Here is a 17,500-nt window from a genome sequence, read left to right on the forward strand (position 1 = left end):
CTCCTCTGGCTCTCGGTGCTGGGCTCAAGCGCTGCCGAGGGGACTCGGTTAGGACTCTGCGCCCTCGACGTCCTACTGTGCCCCGTTTTCTCGCGCCCGGAGAGGTGTCGAACTACCTCCAGACGCTTTGGACGGGACCCAACGGGGCATCGAGGGCGAGCGCTGCCTCGAACCGGAGCTCGGGCACATCCGCCTGGGGGAGAAGGTGCGCGGCGAGCACCCGGAGGCCCCGGACCCTCCCAACCCTTCCGGTTTCGGAGGCTCCGGGCACGGCTGTCCTCCCGACGCTGAGCGCAGGCTCGTCGGAGGCTTGGGGCTGGCGCCCGGGCGCGCGCTTTTGGGCAGGCCAGCGCTGCGTAAGGCCGAGGCCCGCACGCTCCGCCGCCACCCCTCTGCTCACGGCCCAGTCGGGCCACGCCAGCCCCTGCCCTGCGGCGCAGGGCTAGACCTGACCGAGGGCGGAAGATCTGAGAGGAAGGGAGGGAAGGAGCAAAGAAGTAGCCGGCCCCAGACAAGGAATCCTTAATTACAGATTAAAAGGCAAGCAAAACCGTACACATTTTCCGTGTGTCAGCTGACTGCCACGACAAAAGGAAATACAGAATGCTGGGTGGGGTCGGGGTGCGGGGGGTGGGGGGAGAATGCCTCTTCTCATCGCTCTCGCCCCACACCCCTTTTTTAACAGGGCAAATGTAAAATAACATCAGGCAGTGGATGACTCTGGGTAGGTGGTGCCTGGGGCCGGATCGCAGCTGCTCACTCCTCGTGTAGGAGGACCGTTTGCTGATGCACCCAGAGGTCCTGAGACCCTCTATATATTAAAAAAAAAAAAGACTAGAAATACTCCGTTAGAGTACATTTCGTTTCCTAAAAACGTTTTAAAACACATTTTTAAGTTTTAATATTTGACGGTTAAAGTAACAGGCATGCATACACGTGCACGTTTTGTTTCGCAATTTTATAGATGAAGTTTTTTTTTTTTCCCCTTTGCCTGGCATCACAGGATTAGAAATCCAGGAGCAATGTTGAGCCCATAGAAAGGGAACTTAGCTGCAAGCACCAGAGAGCACAAGGTTCTCGATGGTTCTGGACTCTGGAGGAAAAAGGAGAGATGTATGCGTTGATACCTTTTCTCTTATTATGATCGCAAAACAATCTCTACCATGTTTCCTGGGATTTAAGATGCCACTTCAACTCCGTGACGTCCTAAATCCTTCACTTAGGGTAGGGTGGTGTTCAGAAGCCAAATCCCACTCTGTGACCATCACACATCTCTAGTTCTAGGCCCTCAATTTTTAACACTGAAACTAAAGGGATGACCTTTGAGGATCACCCCGAGCCACCAGGCATTGCACTTTTCCGTATTTTATTCCTCTTGTTGCGGAGTCAGCTTGAGAAATAAAGGTATTTGACTCTGTTTGTTAGTAATCGGTTTACTGAGAAAAATGATGCAGCAGGTTGGAGGCAGTAAGACCACCTTGCTTAGTCATGTTACCAGCCTTCCTCTGTGTAGGTATTCTCCTGTATTTTATTTGTAATTTTTCCACCAGTGCCATTTTCCTTACAGCATTAAAAAAAAAATTCAAAGTGCTTTTTCATGTGATTCCAGTTAAGTGATTTGCCCACACCCCAAATAATGCTATTTGCATTCAAGATTAATAGCTGCATATCAGTAATTCTTAAATACCTCCTGATCCATATTTTCACTTTAAATGATTCCATTATTGGCCAGACAAACGCCTGAACCAGTAAGTTCGTGGACTGGTTGCCAGCCAAATGACAGAAGCATTCCACTCAGGGAACGCGATTAAATTTCTGCTGTCCTCGCTTCTACTGCGGAAGGTAGAGAGCCTTCCTTCCTTATTTGCCACTTTTCCCAGAAGTGGCAGTAGATGAGCAGATTAATAAATTGCTGTAAATCACAGTAGGTTCCAAGCCTCCCCCACCCTTTGATACATATTTGGGAAAATCTTTAAACTCTACTCTAAAGCATCCAGTCTTGATTTAGCCACATGCACTCCACATTTTGACTTTCTCTTTCAGCAAAATAAATAAGGTGAAAGAGCAAATTAAGAGTTTTTTTTTTCCTTATAGTTTCCCTGTGTTTGGGAGGATCACTCTGCTATCGTTGTTTTAGGTCAGTTTTGTTAGTTCGTGTTTTTACCACCCACCAAAAAACAGCACAGGATCAACTTTATATTAATAAATGATGTTCATGACTAGGTTTCTAAATGCCAGAGTTATGATTTATTATTTTTAATGGGTGGAGAAAGGAGAGCAGCAATAAAACCAGCCCCTAAGTCATTCAAAATCCTTGGCTTCACACTTCTGGTTTTTTTTTTTTTTGCCTTTTAAATTTCATCTAAATTTCCTGTAAGTTCTATTATGGACTAATTTTTTTTTTTTCCATTTACCTGTGTCCATAGCTTCAAACACTATGTTATTATAGTTAAATTTATGAAAAGCATTATGTTCCCCTTTTCTACTTTCTAAGTGTTTATAACTGTCTCTATTTATCCCCATCCCGCTAAGAATTTCACAATAAAATCCTGTACCAAATAAATTAAAATCTACATCTTCAGACACCCCAGGAAGAAGGTATTAATCCACTTAGTCAAATATCCAGACCTCCCCTCTCCATTGCAGCTCTTCTTAATGTAACATTTAGTAATTGCAGCTGGCTCCTTATCCTCGCCTCCCTCCCTTTCATTCTGAATCATATTGGCCTTGTTTAACCTTCATTTCCTTTCCTACCCCCCACATTTGTCCACGTACTTTTTCTTTGACCATGTTTGTCTTTCTTTTTGCTGCCTGGATTGAAAGCAATAAATAGAGCTTTCTAAGACCTTAATACTTTCTGTTAAAATCCCATTCGTCCTCCCTATCCCACTACTAATGCTTTGTACAATTTTTATGCATCCTTTGGTTGCGAAGTTACTGCTCTATATTTTTCTGATTGATCATTAAGTTATGCTGGCTTTTGAGAACTGCCTCCATAATCCTGAAGCAAAGGCTTTTTACTTGGCATGCTCTTTGCCTTTGGAATGCCTTTCCTGGCAAGGACAGGCATTTTGGTTTGACTATGATTCTTAAGTTACAATTCAAGTCTAATTTGTTCAGTTAGGTTTCTACTCGAAGCAGCTCTGTTTCTCACTGTTAAGTGCTCCATGAGGCTGCTTAGTTAAAGGGTGTGCTGTAAGCTCAAGATGTAATACACTTACATTGTACTTGATTATCAGTTTTCAAAGACAGCTGCATGCTTTGATATCTGTGTAAGGAAATATCAGAAGATAATATACCATTGGTATTTATTACTCTATAATTAAGGATGTGTCAGTGTTTCCCTTTAAAAAATGCTATTTTCAGAAATTCATATCTCAGGCATAAATTTCCCTATGAATTACAGTCTAATACTGTATTAGAAGTATCTTCTTTTAAAATTATTCCTCCTCTTCCTTTTCTTCCTGGGGAAGTAAGTTTCAGGATGTAATTTCTGGGTTATCTATTGGGGATGAGACGAAGCGGGCCCTTGCTGCACAATTAAAGGTGCTTCTGCACTGATGCCAGCTGCCCCCTCTGCCCTAGGCCCTTTGCACAGGGCGAGATCGTGGGGACTGCCTTCTGGATAGAGGGCCAGCCTATCTGTTTGATAGGTAGCATCTACATGTATGATGTGAAAGGCAAAAAGACTCCGCTATTCAGAAACATCACAGGTACCAGAAGTCAGAGAGTTTAGGACCAGAAGTCAATTTTTTTGCATTCCTCTCCTTATGATTGCTTGGACTACAAGTATAACCAGGCCAGGCAGGAGGAACATGAAATTAATCTATAGCCAAGTACTAGCAACTTCTTTGTCTGTGTTTCTTCTGATAGTAAGAGGGGGAGGGAAGGGGGAAAAGATGGACAGATAGATATATTCCCCTTCACCTCCTTTAAGGAATGGTCTGCAGAAGGAAATGGCAGCCCACTCCAGTGTTCTGGCCTGGGAAATCCCATGGACAGTGGAACCTGGTGGGCTATAGTCCATGGAGTTGCAAGTGTCAGACATGACTTAGTGACTAAACCACCACCAAACTACTATACCACTTGACCAAATGAGTTGACCACAACCTCCTGAAAGAGACTGAAGTCTAGACCTGTGTCTACATGGGACCCAAAGCAACTCAGCCAGGACTCAGCCCTCAGTGTCCTCACATCTAAAACGGGGAGGTTACAAATGCTGTACCAGGAGGGCCAGGGAAGTTACATCATGTGTAAGTCCTACAGAGTGTTAAGACCACAGGGAGTGGCAAGGGCCTGGGATGGGATGTAGCAACCCAATGCTTCCCTACAGATATAGTAACAGTCATAATAAAAATACTTAAAATATGAGCAAAACCACAGGGTCTCTCTTGCCCCTTTTTCTACCAACTACGTGTGTGGGCCACCTCCTGCTGCCCTTTGCCTGGTGAGGGGAGAAATAATAGGGAACCAGAGGTCCCAGTGAGTCATCAACACTGAACTTGGTGCTTCCTGAAAGGCTGGAAGGTGACAATGACACTGTCCTATGCAGAGAAAGGCTTATACAAAGACACAAAACATCCTTCTGTTTCTATAAGGCAGTCTGGCTCCTACATAAGCCTTAACATGATGCCTTAATTTTCTCACTTGTGAAATGGTGATGGAAACATTACATTTTCAGGTATAAAGGACTTCAAATTCCTTGAGAAAAGTGTTACGTAAGTATTTCCAGTAGGAATCCCATCTTCCAGCATTCCATCTTGGGTCTGCTATTTAAATGCAGTAACTAATACGACAGTACACATTTTAGATCATCTTCTGTGTGCCTGCATGCCAAGTCGCTTCATTCATGTCCAACTTCTGCAACCCTATGGGTTGTAGCCCGCCAGGCTCCTCTATCCATGGGATTCTCTAGGCAAGAATACTGGAGTGGGATGCCATGCTCTCCTCCAGGGAATCTTCACAACCCAGGGATCGAAGCTGCATCTCTTCCGACTCCTGCATTGCAGGTGGATTCTTTACCGCTGAGCCACCAGGGGAAGTACCAGATTATTTCTTAGGAAACATCAGTTCTTTGTATCTGTTTATGGGAACCACGAAGAACCTGTCCTAGGGTTGAAAGTCATTACCACAGAGATATGGGAGAAAAAGGAAATCACTAAGGTGGACTTCCCTGGTGGCTCAGATGGTAGAGCGTCTGCCTGCAATGCGGGAGACCCGGGTTCGATTCCTGGGTCGGGAAGATCCCCTGGAGAAGGAAATGGCAATCCACTCCAGGCACTCTTGCCTGGAAAATCCCATGGACAGAGGAGCCTGATAGGCTACAGTCCATGGGGTTGCAAAGAGTCAGACACAACTGAGTGACTCTACTTTCAAGGTGGTGCTAGGTGCTGGGAGGACCCCAGAAGGCACTGACCCCCAAATTCCAAATTAGAAAATGGGCCACAGGATGTGGGGATTCTGAAGTCATATGTAACTCACATGCAGCTAGGGCATCACAGATACTTGGAGGATTCCTTTTCATGGGATGACGACAATGAAAGCCTTTGTCTTAAAGAGGAAAGGGAACAGGTAACAATGCAGGAAGTGGGTAGAGCGGTTAGCAGCTCAGACAGCTCTGTGCCCTACCACAAAGCTCTGAATTTTTCAAGATAAAAAAGACCAGCTCATATAATAACTTCCTCCATCTTCCTCTCTTGACTCTTCAAAAAGGAGTTTCTGGAGCCCTAGTTTTCCATTTTCTATTTGTAACGCCACACACATTAGTCAGAAACGGTGATCATTAGCCCCAGGAAAAAGGAACCCACAGACAGTAAAGTTCAACTTCCTTCGTAGTATGGGTTGTTTCAGGGTCAAGGTTAAGAGCTTGGCTCCCAGTAAGCCAAGGAAAGTCTTCTCATGCAAAACTGGTGGTGCATTTCCACCACCACTGGTGGAAAAAAAGGGCAGTTTCTTTTACTGTTTAAAGGAAAATGGTTTTCTGACTCCATCCATCAACTGAGAAACATTAAGAATGGCTTGGTAGCAGAGTATTACAGCTCCTATATTACACATGGTAACCCAAATATCTACAGCTCCTATCAAAAATGTAGATCCAGTAATAACATTTAAGACATACAAAAAGTCATAAAGGGTAGAAATAAGACTTTGTGTGCTATGACCCAGCTTAAGAAACAGACCATTTCTTAAGGTACTGCACCTTTGCCAGGTATGTGTCTAATCTTCCTACCATCACTCCTCTGACTTAACCATAATTGTAAACTTGGCGCTAATTCCCAAGTTTTCTGTTATACTTTAAGCACACAGGTACATATCTTTGAGCATCCTGTAGAACTGTTTACATAGTTTAAAACCTTTCCCAATTACATCTTAATGAATAATTGTGAGGGGAGGGCAGGTTATCGCAGCACTGGTCGTTGTACATCTCAATTCACATTTTAAAATGAAACTTGTTTTCCAGTTTTCCACAGAAACAGAAAGGCACTTAGGGTGACACCTGTCAATAGTCAATAGAAGAATAAAACTCATAGAATATGTCAACATTAAAAGACAGCATGGACTCTCATTTGAAAACTGATTCTCTCATCTGCAGAAAGTATCTTGAGACTGAAATGAAAAATTTTTTTGTGGCTCATAATATTTCTGGGTAGCAGATGCTTTCTCAAAAACAGACTTTACTTTTAAAAATATCAAATATAATTAACACCTTCAACATAAAACGAAATCTTTTCTTCCAGATGCATTTCAAGGTGTTGAAGTGAATTTGTGCAGCCCTCTATGGCTGAGTTTTCACTGCCTTATTGACTGTGCTGCCATCTTTATGTGGCAAGTTTGAAGAACTGAGAGCTGGAGCAGGACATTAAAAATTAACCATATCTGAAGGATGCTTGTTAAACCAGGTGCATTTGGGGAAAGGTCTTTTGATCTATTCCCGATTAACCTGGTATAAATAAGTATATTAAGAACTAGGTGCTCTTCTGTTTATTACAGAAACACCTTGCCAGAAACACAGGTTAGGTAAATTTGGGACAAGCATCCTGAACACTGTGTCAGGGTTGATAATGGGCAGACTTTTAAAGACATTTAAGATTAAAATTGGCTTAATGATTAACGTAAAAGAGAATAAAATGAACAGAATTGAACGTTTAAAAAAAAAAACAAAAATTTTCAACATCTATACTCAAAATAAGAAATAATGGGAGTGTCTGCTCTCTTTAGTGAAAGTGAAGAAAGCAAGGGGCTTCCCAGGTGGCGCTAGTGGTAAAGAACTCGCCAGCCAGTGCTGGAGACTTGAGAGAGGAGTGTTCAGTCCCTGCCTGGGTCGGGAAGATCCCCTGGAGGAGGACAAGGCAACCCACTGTAGTATTCTTGTCCAGAGAATCTCATGGGCAGAGGAGCCTAGAGGGCTACAGTCCATAGGGTTGCAGAGAGTTAGACAAGATTGAAGTGACTTAGCAACAGCACAGCACAGCACAAGCAAAGCAGGAAGTAAAGAGTCAGCTTGTACTGTCGATTTTCCTTAACAAAATATGGGTTAACTGAATAACCCTCCATGCCACCATATCATGGGTGTTGAGAAGCACACAGGCACATACACACACATATACAGTTATCTTTTCATATGTTACAAATGATACATTTACAAGACTTTTCATTGCTTATTTGCACCAATACCAAATCCAACAGTATAGTTTTAAGAAATGACCACTTTATTGCAAATTTTTATTCCAGAAGTAATGCTGGCACAGCTAAAGCCAAAATTTGATTTGAGTTTATGGGTGTAGAAAAATATCTTTGTACACAGGTAACTTGCAATATTGTGTTTGCCAAAATCAGGCAAATATTTAAGTGTTTCAGATGCACTATCTGAATGGTAATTAATATTGTTTTCCCGTGAATTAAAAAAAAAGTATATATGGATAGTTACGCATATAATACACAATTCACTATGAAATGTGAGCTCATCATTTTCAGGATAGTAGGACATAATGAAATAAGCACTGTCTCTTGGCTGTGAGAGTATAATATTGTTTTGAGAGACGTCATCTATAACACAGCACCTTTCTAACTGAAGCATCCCTTTAGATGCTTAACCCTGCTCAGGAGAAGAGTCTAAAAAGCTCTTAGACCCTTTTATATTAGCTTTTGCACTCAAAAGGAACATAACCGATAGAGTCCAAGTTTCACAGTCTCAGACCAGAAGGGACTTCTCAAATAATTCTTGAGCCCTTTGTTTTATGGGCTAATTTGTCCAGTGCCTTCTCAGAACGGGAGGAGGACTCAAATCCAGTGCTGTGATGTCCATCATACATAGGGCTCTCACACTGATCAGGGAGGACTCTGTGCAGAGATAGAACCTGTTGTTTCTGCTTCTTACTCTCCCTGCTTTTAAAATCCTTGGCCTCCTGGGCCTTGAACTGCTGCTTTTCCTGATCTGCAAGACTGCCTCTATCTAGAGGGCTCTACCTTCATCTATTTCCTGCTTACACTTTTGCTACCTGTCAGATGGGTCCTACCAGACTTTTGAACCAGTGCCCCCTCTGTCTCAGATGACTGCTAGACAACTCAGTCCTTCTAAAAGCCAAGGAGCCAGGCTTGGCCCTTGTCTGCCCCCTTCCCCCTGGCTGCTCCTCACTTTGCAGCTTATAGAAGTTATTCATTTCAAAAGCTAGGAGAGTTACAATTTACCTGTCAGTAAACAGAAGATGGTTTATCAACAGACTTTACCTTAATGACTACAAATGTTTACCTCCTGCTTTCCAGAATGCAAAGAAAATCTTGGAAATGTCATAATATCTCACAAACATTTGCAAAACAGATCCTTGTTCATCGGGAAAAGAAACAATTGTATTCGTTGTCTCTGACACAAGGAAAGTGTTCAGAGAGAAACATACAGATAGATGTACACGCTTACATGGAAATGAGATGTGTTAATTAAAAATTGCAGTGGGCACTTTATTAAAAATTTATTTTACAATCTAGCCATTCAAAATATCTTGACATTAACAAATACACCAGCTTGACTATTGGAATCATAAGTGATTTATCTTGAGAAGATTATATTTGTAGCTGGATGCAAATATTTTTGACAAATATTTATATCAAAATTACTGGTTTTGTAAGAAGTATTTTTATTTCTCTATTTTTATGCCTGGAAAAGAATTAAAACAAGTATCTCTGTGTTCATTTTATGGGAGAGATGGCCCCGCTTAGTGTATTTCCCATGTTTGTCTGAATTACAGCTGTTTATCTTGCAACTTTCTTTAAGATAAATTAAATGCAAATGTAACTCTGTGAATCATGGGAATACCTGCCAGACTTCTTATTAATATCTTCACTTAAAACCCCGGTGCCAGGGAGTCATTAATTTGCTAAAAGAAAAGTGCTAGAGCAGCTCTTTGCCCACAAACAATTCCGAGATGGCTGCCCAATTAGTCAGTAGCATTCTGATCCTCCTTTCAGGCCCCGTGGCCCTCTGAGGACACAAGAAGGCTCTGATGATAACCTGGCAACCTAGGTAGAAACCCAGCCAAGTGAGAGCGTTTGAAGCTGCAGTTTGGCTGCCATCGTGTCGGCGAAAAGAAAGAATTCAGGCACCATGTCATCCAGTACAAAGGATAAAAACGGATTCAACCGGAAATTCAATGTGGCACCACATATGGGATACATGAGTGCGGTTATACAACAGGCCACATATTTTTTTTGAACAGTCTCCTCCATGTGATGCTGAGGACATGTGTAACCATCATAACGTCTCTAGGAATCTGTATTTAATTTGAGTTGGGGTGGTGGCAGGGATTGGAGATCTGAAGCCGCCACAGGTTTGTGGCAGATGGCTCTGTGTCAGCTATGACAAGCAGCCAGGCTCAGCTTCCTCTGCAGATTTTCTTTTCTCTCTGATCAGGTAAATATGGGCACACTCTGGAAAGTTCTACAGATTCTGCCTTAGGCTGCAAGTTTGTGACTTAGCCCCATCTGTCACAAATCTTCCCTAGGTTCTGCTGTAAGCAGAGACCTGAATTTACCATGTAGGGCTGCCCAAGAAAAAGGAGCCATTTCACCCTGTAAGGGGGAGGGAGAGAAGAAAAAGCAATGAAGAAGCATTAACGACTGAAAGACTAAAGCATGCTGAAAATTCATATTGTAAATTTGCATAACTTACGTCAATTAGATTTCAAAAAGCCACCAAGTAAATGGTTCTCAAGTTTCATCACCTCAGGAAATCCCAGTTTCTGATTGGCTTAAAGTGAACTATATTTTCAACCATTGTGGAAAGCTGCCCCCCCCCAACTCCGCCTTTTTTTTTTTTGCAAATGGGTATATTCTACTGCACACAAATTTCCTGGTTTATGTTATGGATGACAGCTATCAGAAGTTTATCATCCAACTTTTAACTTTTCTAAACATAAGATAGACAACACTCTTAATACATGTTTTTTGTGAATGTGAATTTTACTTTTAAGTGGCGAAGGCACAAGAGAAATGCCATTACTATTACGTGGAATTTATAAAGCACTTCAAGTTTACAAACGGGTTATATTCATTATTTCATTATAGTAGGACCTCAGGGGGAAAATGCTATTAAGAATTAAGAAAAAAAGAATTCTTCCAAGTTTATAGATGAATCATATAGAGGCCAAGAAGTTCACCTAGAGCCAGGCTACAAATTAGTAGCAGAGAAAGAGAAGCAGCCAAAACCTCTAACTGATTTTAATCACCCTGAGTATATCTATTGTGCTAAAGATTTTTTGCTTGCATTTTACTTAGACAAATCAAAGGAAAACCAAGCCAAACAAAATCAAGGAAAGAAGTTAAGAAAGAGAGGGAAGAGTAACGGGGAGGGAGGGAGGGAGACTGAGACGGATCATTTGCCTTAGACTGTGCTCGTGCAACTGAGAGGTTTTTGAAGTTCTAAAAATGTCATGAGCTTTTAAGTTTTCATTTTTTAAGGAAAAAGTAATGACTTTGGAGGCGTGTTAATACTAGTGAGCACCACCTTATTCACATCTAGAGTATAAGCTCAAATTAAAAGGGGACTATAAAGTGACCAGTCTCTTGAAGGAAACTTAAAGTGGCTTGGCTGTGGTTCGGGGAGATATAACCTGATATAATTAAGACAACCACAAATGGCTTTTCTGGGCTCTGAATCTGAACTGTAAGCTTAATCACTCTTTGGAATCACTTTTAGGCAGAAATCTGAAAATTATCCTTTTCTCCAAATAACAGCAGGTTATAAAGGTTTCTGGAATGTGAAAGAACTTGACGAGGGGAACAAAATAAAAATCAGCTGCTATCATCTGAAAAAACTTAAACTACAGTTTACCCTTGTAAAGCAAAGGAAGGATGGCATCTCTCTCTCTCTTTTTTAAACACAGAATATCACTCAATTTATAAATAAAAATAAATGAAAAATAGGGTGGGAATGAAAACCTACTGTTAGTCCTGGCAGTATATGTTTTATACAATGACCCCATTTGTACTTTTGTGCTATTTTCAATACTGGTAACAAGGTGGTGAACAGAAGTTTTCCTCTAAAGCATTTTAAAATCTAATGATCAAAGTCTCTCTAAAAGCAAAAAGTACTGATCTCAAGTAATTGTTGGCAATTTTCAGTAAGTAAATTCCCATTGTCAAAATGAGACCCCCAAAAATATAACTTCCCGGTATGAGACTTACTTGGGTTGTAAAAGGAAGCCCTATGTTACTGTTAGAAGTTAATCCTTGGTTGATTACTTTACGATTATTTCTAGAATCTTGTGTTCAAGAGTCATAAAAGAGCTCCCTATTACAGATGAAGTGAAACCTACTTTATCTCTGTGGCAAGTGTGTGGCTGCGGGGTGTAACCTACTTAGAAAGGGACGTGTCCTGTAAGTACAAGAAACCTGCAGTCCAGTGGCTGAGCCTCGTGGCAAACTTTTTAAGAAATGGCTTTAGATTTTTAAAAAATTCAGAACAGGGTTTTAAGTTTTAAAAATAATTAAGAAATGTGATTTCTGCATGCATTTCTCTAAATATCTTAAGTAAAATGTCTGTGTGAGAGGGAAGGGGAGCACACTTGCATGCACACGAGGAATTTAAACATTTCAAGTCTGAAACCATTTCAGGTGAGAAGTCATGGGCATGGAGTTTTGTAGCAGAAAGAGTCACTTTAAGAAAAAAAGGTATCAAATTCTGTTTCTGCTTTTCAGTTACTAGCATTCTGTTTCAAATCCTGCTTCAAGTTATAGCCCCCAAACTCTCACTCATATTGAAAGTATAATGTCTCATGTGAGAAAAAAGCCAAGTGTTAGTAGCCTTATTCTAGTCATTAAATTTCTAAGTGTGAATCCATATGAAAAATCTTATCCTAAAGTGAACTCTACATGATAAGTAGTTGAGATGATTTTAAAATGTAAACTTTTAACAACAACAAAAAAGAGTAAGGTGTAAAAATGTGAAAGGAGCAAATTAAAGAATTCAGTGACTTTCTATCCTTTTAGATCTTAGAAGCATATGTTTTTAAAAGCAAAACAGCACTGTCCAATGGAATAAATTTAAAAAGAAAACCTCAATACTCTCTGTATAATATACATACAAGTCTCTTCCATTGCCTAAGAAAAGTACAAAGCTGCCTTGGGGAAAATAATTCTCTGATATTTAGTGAGGGCAAATGTTGCCTGAAATGTGAATATTTATAAAACGTAAGGTAAAAAAAAAATAGTGTAATGTATTAAATCTTAATGATAAAGTTATAGCTGGCATTCCTTTTCTGTTTTAGCTCTAAATCTTATTACAACCACCCAACTAGATCTGTGGTCCTTGTGATTTTTATCAGTTTGTCCTGGCAACTGCATTGTAAAGCTCTTGATTATTTCTAATTCCTGGGCTAACTTATTCATTTTTGAGATTAATTTTTGGATACATGTCATCAAGATCTAGAATGAGGATATATATCAATGTGTATAATAGATTCATAAGAAAAAAAAATCCATGTTAAAAGTACATAAAATAAATAATATATAGAAATTCTTATAAATGCTTATGCATAAAACACTAATTTCTTAAACTGACTTGGACCATGTTAGGATGCATGGACTAGTAATGTATGTAAACCATAGTAACATGAACAAACACTTAAGGTATTTGCTATATTTAAGCTATAGGAAGAACAATTTGGTATATTAATAGCATACCACTAGGTTGACATTGCTTCAGAGTTTTTCCAGAAGCTCTTGGAAAAAGAAATAATTAGAGCTATGGCAATAGCTATTTTAAAATATTTCAGTTGGAGATGTGTTTTTTATTGTAACTCTAAGCAACCTGTTGCAATAACTTTTGAAATGGTTAAAGATCAGGGATGATAATGCTACCTGGAAGCAAAATTAAAAATGGAAAATTCTGATGGTGGAAATACAATTTAAAATGCTTCACCATTCTCACCATGAGATAAAAACATTTTTCTCTCGGTTTTTTTTTTTTTGGTACCTCTGTGAGATGATGGGTGATAACTACAGCTTGTGGTGGTAATCATTAATCATTTCAAAACATATGTCCATCACTATTCTGCACACCTCACACTTATATAGTGCAGTCAATTATATCTCAATAAAACTGAAAAAAAATTGCCCAAAAATTCACTAGGAGGAAAAAAAAATCAATAATCCGATGGTAAACTCACTAAAAAATAGCTTTGTGTCATATGTAGAAGATGAACCTATTTGTATTAATACATATTATTCTATTTCTTCAATTTTATAATCTGTATATTTTGACAGTCTGTTATGTGGGAAACTATCAAATTAACATTTTACCCAAACAAGACCATGACTGAACTTTCAAAATGAGGAAATCTGGATGTAAACCTTGGAAGACTGTTTTCTTTTTGAAGCTTCCTACGGATACGATACAATCGTATTGACTGAAGGAGTAATACTGAAGCCTGGAATTGTTCAGTCAGCATTTTAAACTATTATGAGCTACCTTCTGAACCATTGCCAAGTTAATAGACAATGAAAGATAATGAGCTTGAAATTGGGTGTTAAATTGCATTTTTGGTTCTCTCCCTTTTTCTTGAAGTTTAACTGTTTCCTGCAGAAACAAAGTCATGTTTTGATGTATCACTATGTAAATATGTATGTATCTGAGGCCATGATAAGGGAAAGGAGAGGAAAAAAGGCAGCGGGCTGTATTTCATGTAGAAAGGATACATATTAACATAGGAAAATTAAAATATGCTGGATTAGAAAACTGCTAGATTGTAAAGTATACTGAATTTATGTAAAATGAAGATGCTACATTCAAAGAATATAAAAAGGTATATTACTCATGGCCTAGAGCCACCTTCACAACTCGTAAAGCAGATTTATCCCAGTTCAATTACTTGGACTTTTAGGAGAGTCTCTCTGTTGTTATTCCAACAATGTAAAATTCTTGATTCAAACAAGGGGAAAAAACATAACGAATGAAGGGACTGAATGATGATGCTATTTAAACTCTTTTCTTTTGCCTCTGTCATTCAGAGAGGAGACTGACAGTTGAATCCTAAACTAACTGAGGGTTTTTATGTAATTTTACTAGACAAAGGAAACATTTGATTCTCAAAATCATCTTTAAAGTATTTAAAAAATGAACACCAAATTTCACAAATGTCATTCACCTGAATTTTTGAGGACTGAAGATTTCATTACGATGGGAAGAAAGGCTTATCCTCATTAGTATAATTGTAGAATCTTTCCTTTTACTTCCTTTTAAACTAATGAGTTACATTAATCCAGGTTCATTTTTATAAGCCTCTTGGGGCTAAATGTAAAGGACAGTCATCTTAGAAAACAATAAATTAAAAAAAAAGCATGTACCATGCATTAAGTGCACGTATTTCATAAGACCTAGGTTAATACAACTGGCATCATCCAGTTTAATTAATCCTTGTTAGTGTAACAACTAATATCCCTCCCTAGCATGTTTCCTTTAAACATTAGTATGTTAATTAAATGTTTTTTTTTTAAGATTTTTCTTTGTACTTCAATATGGTATTTATACCACATAAATCTCTTCTCAATAACTACCTTATAGAGATGTTTTCTTGTAATATCTGGTCTCTTGCAGAAATTCTGGAGCCTTTTTGAAAGCTGTTCAGGTGTAGAATACAGATATTCAGCTGCAGGAAAAACAGATACATTTTTAATGAAACAAAAACCTCAAAGCACACACCCGATATTAGTCACTTTACTAATTAAAAATGCATATTGCTCTGTGCCGCCTCATGTTTTACATTATTTAAGCATGATTTTATAAGGTTACCTCAGCTCACAAGGATGTTTAATGCTAAATAAGACTGTGTAGTTGTGCTGTTTAGACATCTCCTTTGGGTGATTAAAATACATTATTCTAATGTAACACAATGCATATGTGATATATTTAGTGATGAGAATTTTTTCAAAGAACAAGTACGATAGCCATACGTACTCTGTACAACAGTTGCATATTATTAACTAGTCAATTGTTGAAATAATTTGGTGTGACTTTCAGTCCTCAATTTTTCTCTGTGTATATCATTAAAAAAAATCTGTAAGCAATTGCAGCAACGCTGACCTGCTTATAAAAATCCATCATTATGGGATGTGTATGCTAACAATGAAGAATGCTATTTGAAAACTTGCTTTTTTGTTATCTTAAAAGAACAGATGGTAAATATAAGCTTACTCTAATGTATTAAAACACATAAAATTTTCCTTAACACTAACATGTTGACTTGCCAAATAAACAATTGCTCCTGCCTAAGTTTATTTTCAAACTTTCTAATTTAGCATGAATCATGTAGTAAATTTCAACAAAGACAAAAGTACATTAAAGCAGCTACCTGGAAATATTTCGGGATAAACCAAATCTTTGGGACAAAGTGGGTAACACCCACAATACACAGCTTCCAACCTAAAGAAAATTTAGAAAGAGGATAAAAATATATTAAAAAGACATTACCATTATAGCCAGAAAGTGGTTTTGTTTGCTAAGTTAACAGTATGAGCCCAGAGTTAGCTGGGATGAAAAACATGGTCGGCAGTACAATCCTAAAAGCCAAAGTTGCTCTTTTAAAAGATTTTATTGATCATATATGAATTTCATAGAACAGAACCAACAGCATATGTTTTGTTCACTGAATTAATCAAAGCGCAGCTCTGCATTTTTTTTGTTGTTTTTAAAATACTGTTTAACACATTTTATAATCAGCAGATAAACACATGTAACAACATGGTAAAGTATGGACAGCTTTTCTTAATAATGCTGCAAAGCCCCAGAATGTTCATTTTTCAAAATGTTTAAATAAAACAGCAAATACTTAACTTTAACACTCTAGACGTAGAAATCATCGAGGCACTTTTAAAAACATCAGAAAAAAAATTTACAATCTGTTGTGATGGGTCATTTTCATTTTAAGTTAAAGCTTCAAAATAGTTCGTTATTAGGCAGGATGTAAAACTATTTCCCTGTTTTACTGAAAAACTCTCATTAAGATTACCTTAATGAGTATTTTGCTTTCTGGACTGGGAAGTCAGCTCAGTTTCCATTTTATCCAAAAAAGAATACTCTTATTATTAAACAAAGAAACAAGAAAGTTTCACTCTGTGAGAGGATTTCCCTAAGGACCAACTACAGAAGTTTTTCTTCATGTCCTAGCAGTAAGGGTTAAGTAGAAGAAAGGTATTGCTCTTCAGTGCTTGTGTTAGTCCTGTATAATGGCTATTGATCTGACATATAATAAACCTTAAAGATACCACTGTAATTTCTGTTGGCTAGGAATTATGCAGTGAAATTCAAAACACTCTTTAAAATATGTTTATTTTATGAGAAACTTTGAATTGCATCCAAAATGTTGACCAAAGGCGGAATTTTATTTTGAACTGCAGATTTTTTTCAACCCAAGAATAGTTTGAAGTTATGTCAATGTTTACCTTGTTTATTTACAGTGACAAAGTACATGCAATTTAAGCTGTTTTTAAGTGGGTGATGTTTTCCCTATTTTATAACTGAAATTAGTTTAAATGAAAAGTATTTACTTTGAGCTGCAAAGTTTGGAAAAATACTGTGTTCAAAGTTCTGCTTGAGAACTGCTAGCAGTTTTAAGATAACACAGTGGAAAGGGATAGGTTCTAGTTACTAACGATTAATTTCAAACTCCAAACTACATCTAATATTTATTTTCTTTACATACATAGGGTATGTGTAAAAATTCTTATCGTAAGCACAGCTATAAACTGCACTGTGACTGCATTATAAAACATTCACAAAAGTTTTGAGCACATAAACTGGGGATATTCTTTATGAACCAAAAGAAAATATGCACTTTATCTGAAGACACTCAGTTTTAAAATGCTGTGCCAATTGAAAAGCAAATACATATGAACATTCTCTTATAATTACATAAAATCAAAAGAGTGAAGTCACAGGCATTTCAGAAAGTGCACATGTTATCTGCTTTTTAATAATGGATTTGAATTAGAGTGTTCTGTTCCCCGAAAGAAA

General features: G+C 38.4%; 1 protein-coding gene across 14 annotated transcripts in view; it reads right to left on the bottom strand.

The window, feature by feature from the left end:
* GTDC1 (glycosyltransferase-like domain containing 1) overlaps positions 1-17,500 on the bottom strand; it is a 460,141-nt gene that overhangs the window by 19,549 nt on the left and 423,092 nt on the right. For 13 of the 14 annotated variants that reach the window (XM_010853695.1, XM_010853690.1, XM_010853689.1 and 10 more), the window contains 3 exons: positions 15,840-15,910; positions 15,046-15,137; positions 7,689-10,062 (listed from right to left, as the gene is read on the bottom strand). In XM_010853695.1, coding sequence (XP_010851997.1) covers positions 9,979-10,062; positions 15,046-15,137; positions 15,840-15,910 — 247 coding nt within the window. In that variant the 3' untranslated portion in view covers positions 7,689-9,978. Of the gene's footprint in view, positions 1-7,688; positions 10,063-15,045; positions 15,138-15,839; positions 15,911-17,500 lie in introns of those variants that run through there. The other variant, XM_010853688.1, reaches the window with a different exon arrangement.

The sequence above is a fragment of the Bison bison genome, unplaced genomic scaffold (genome assembly GCF_000754665.1).
Source record: "Bison bison bison isolate TAMUID 2011002044 unplaced genomic scaffold, Bison_UMD1.0 scf7180017864330, whole genome shotgun sequence".
In the NCBI taxonomy this organism is placed as follows: domain Eukaryota; kingdom Metazoa; phylum Chordata; class Mammalia; order Artiodactyla; family Bovidae; genus Bison; species Bison bison.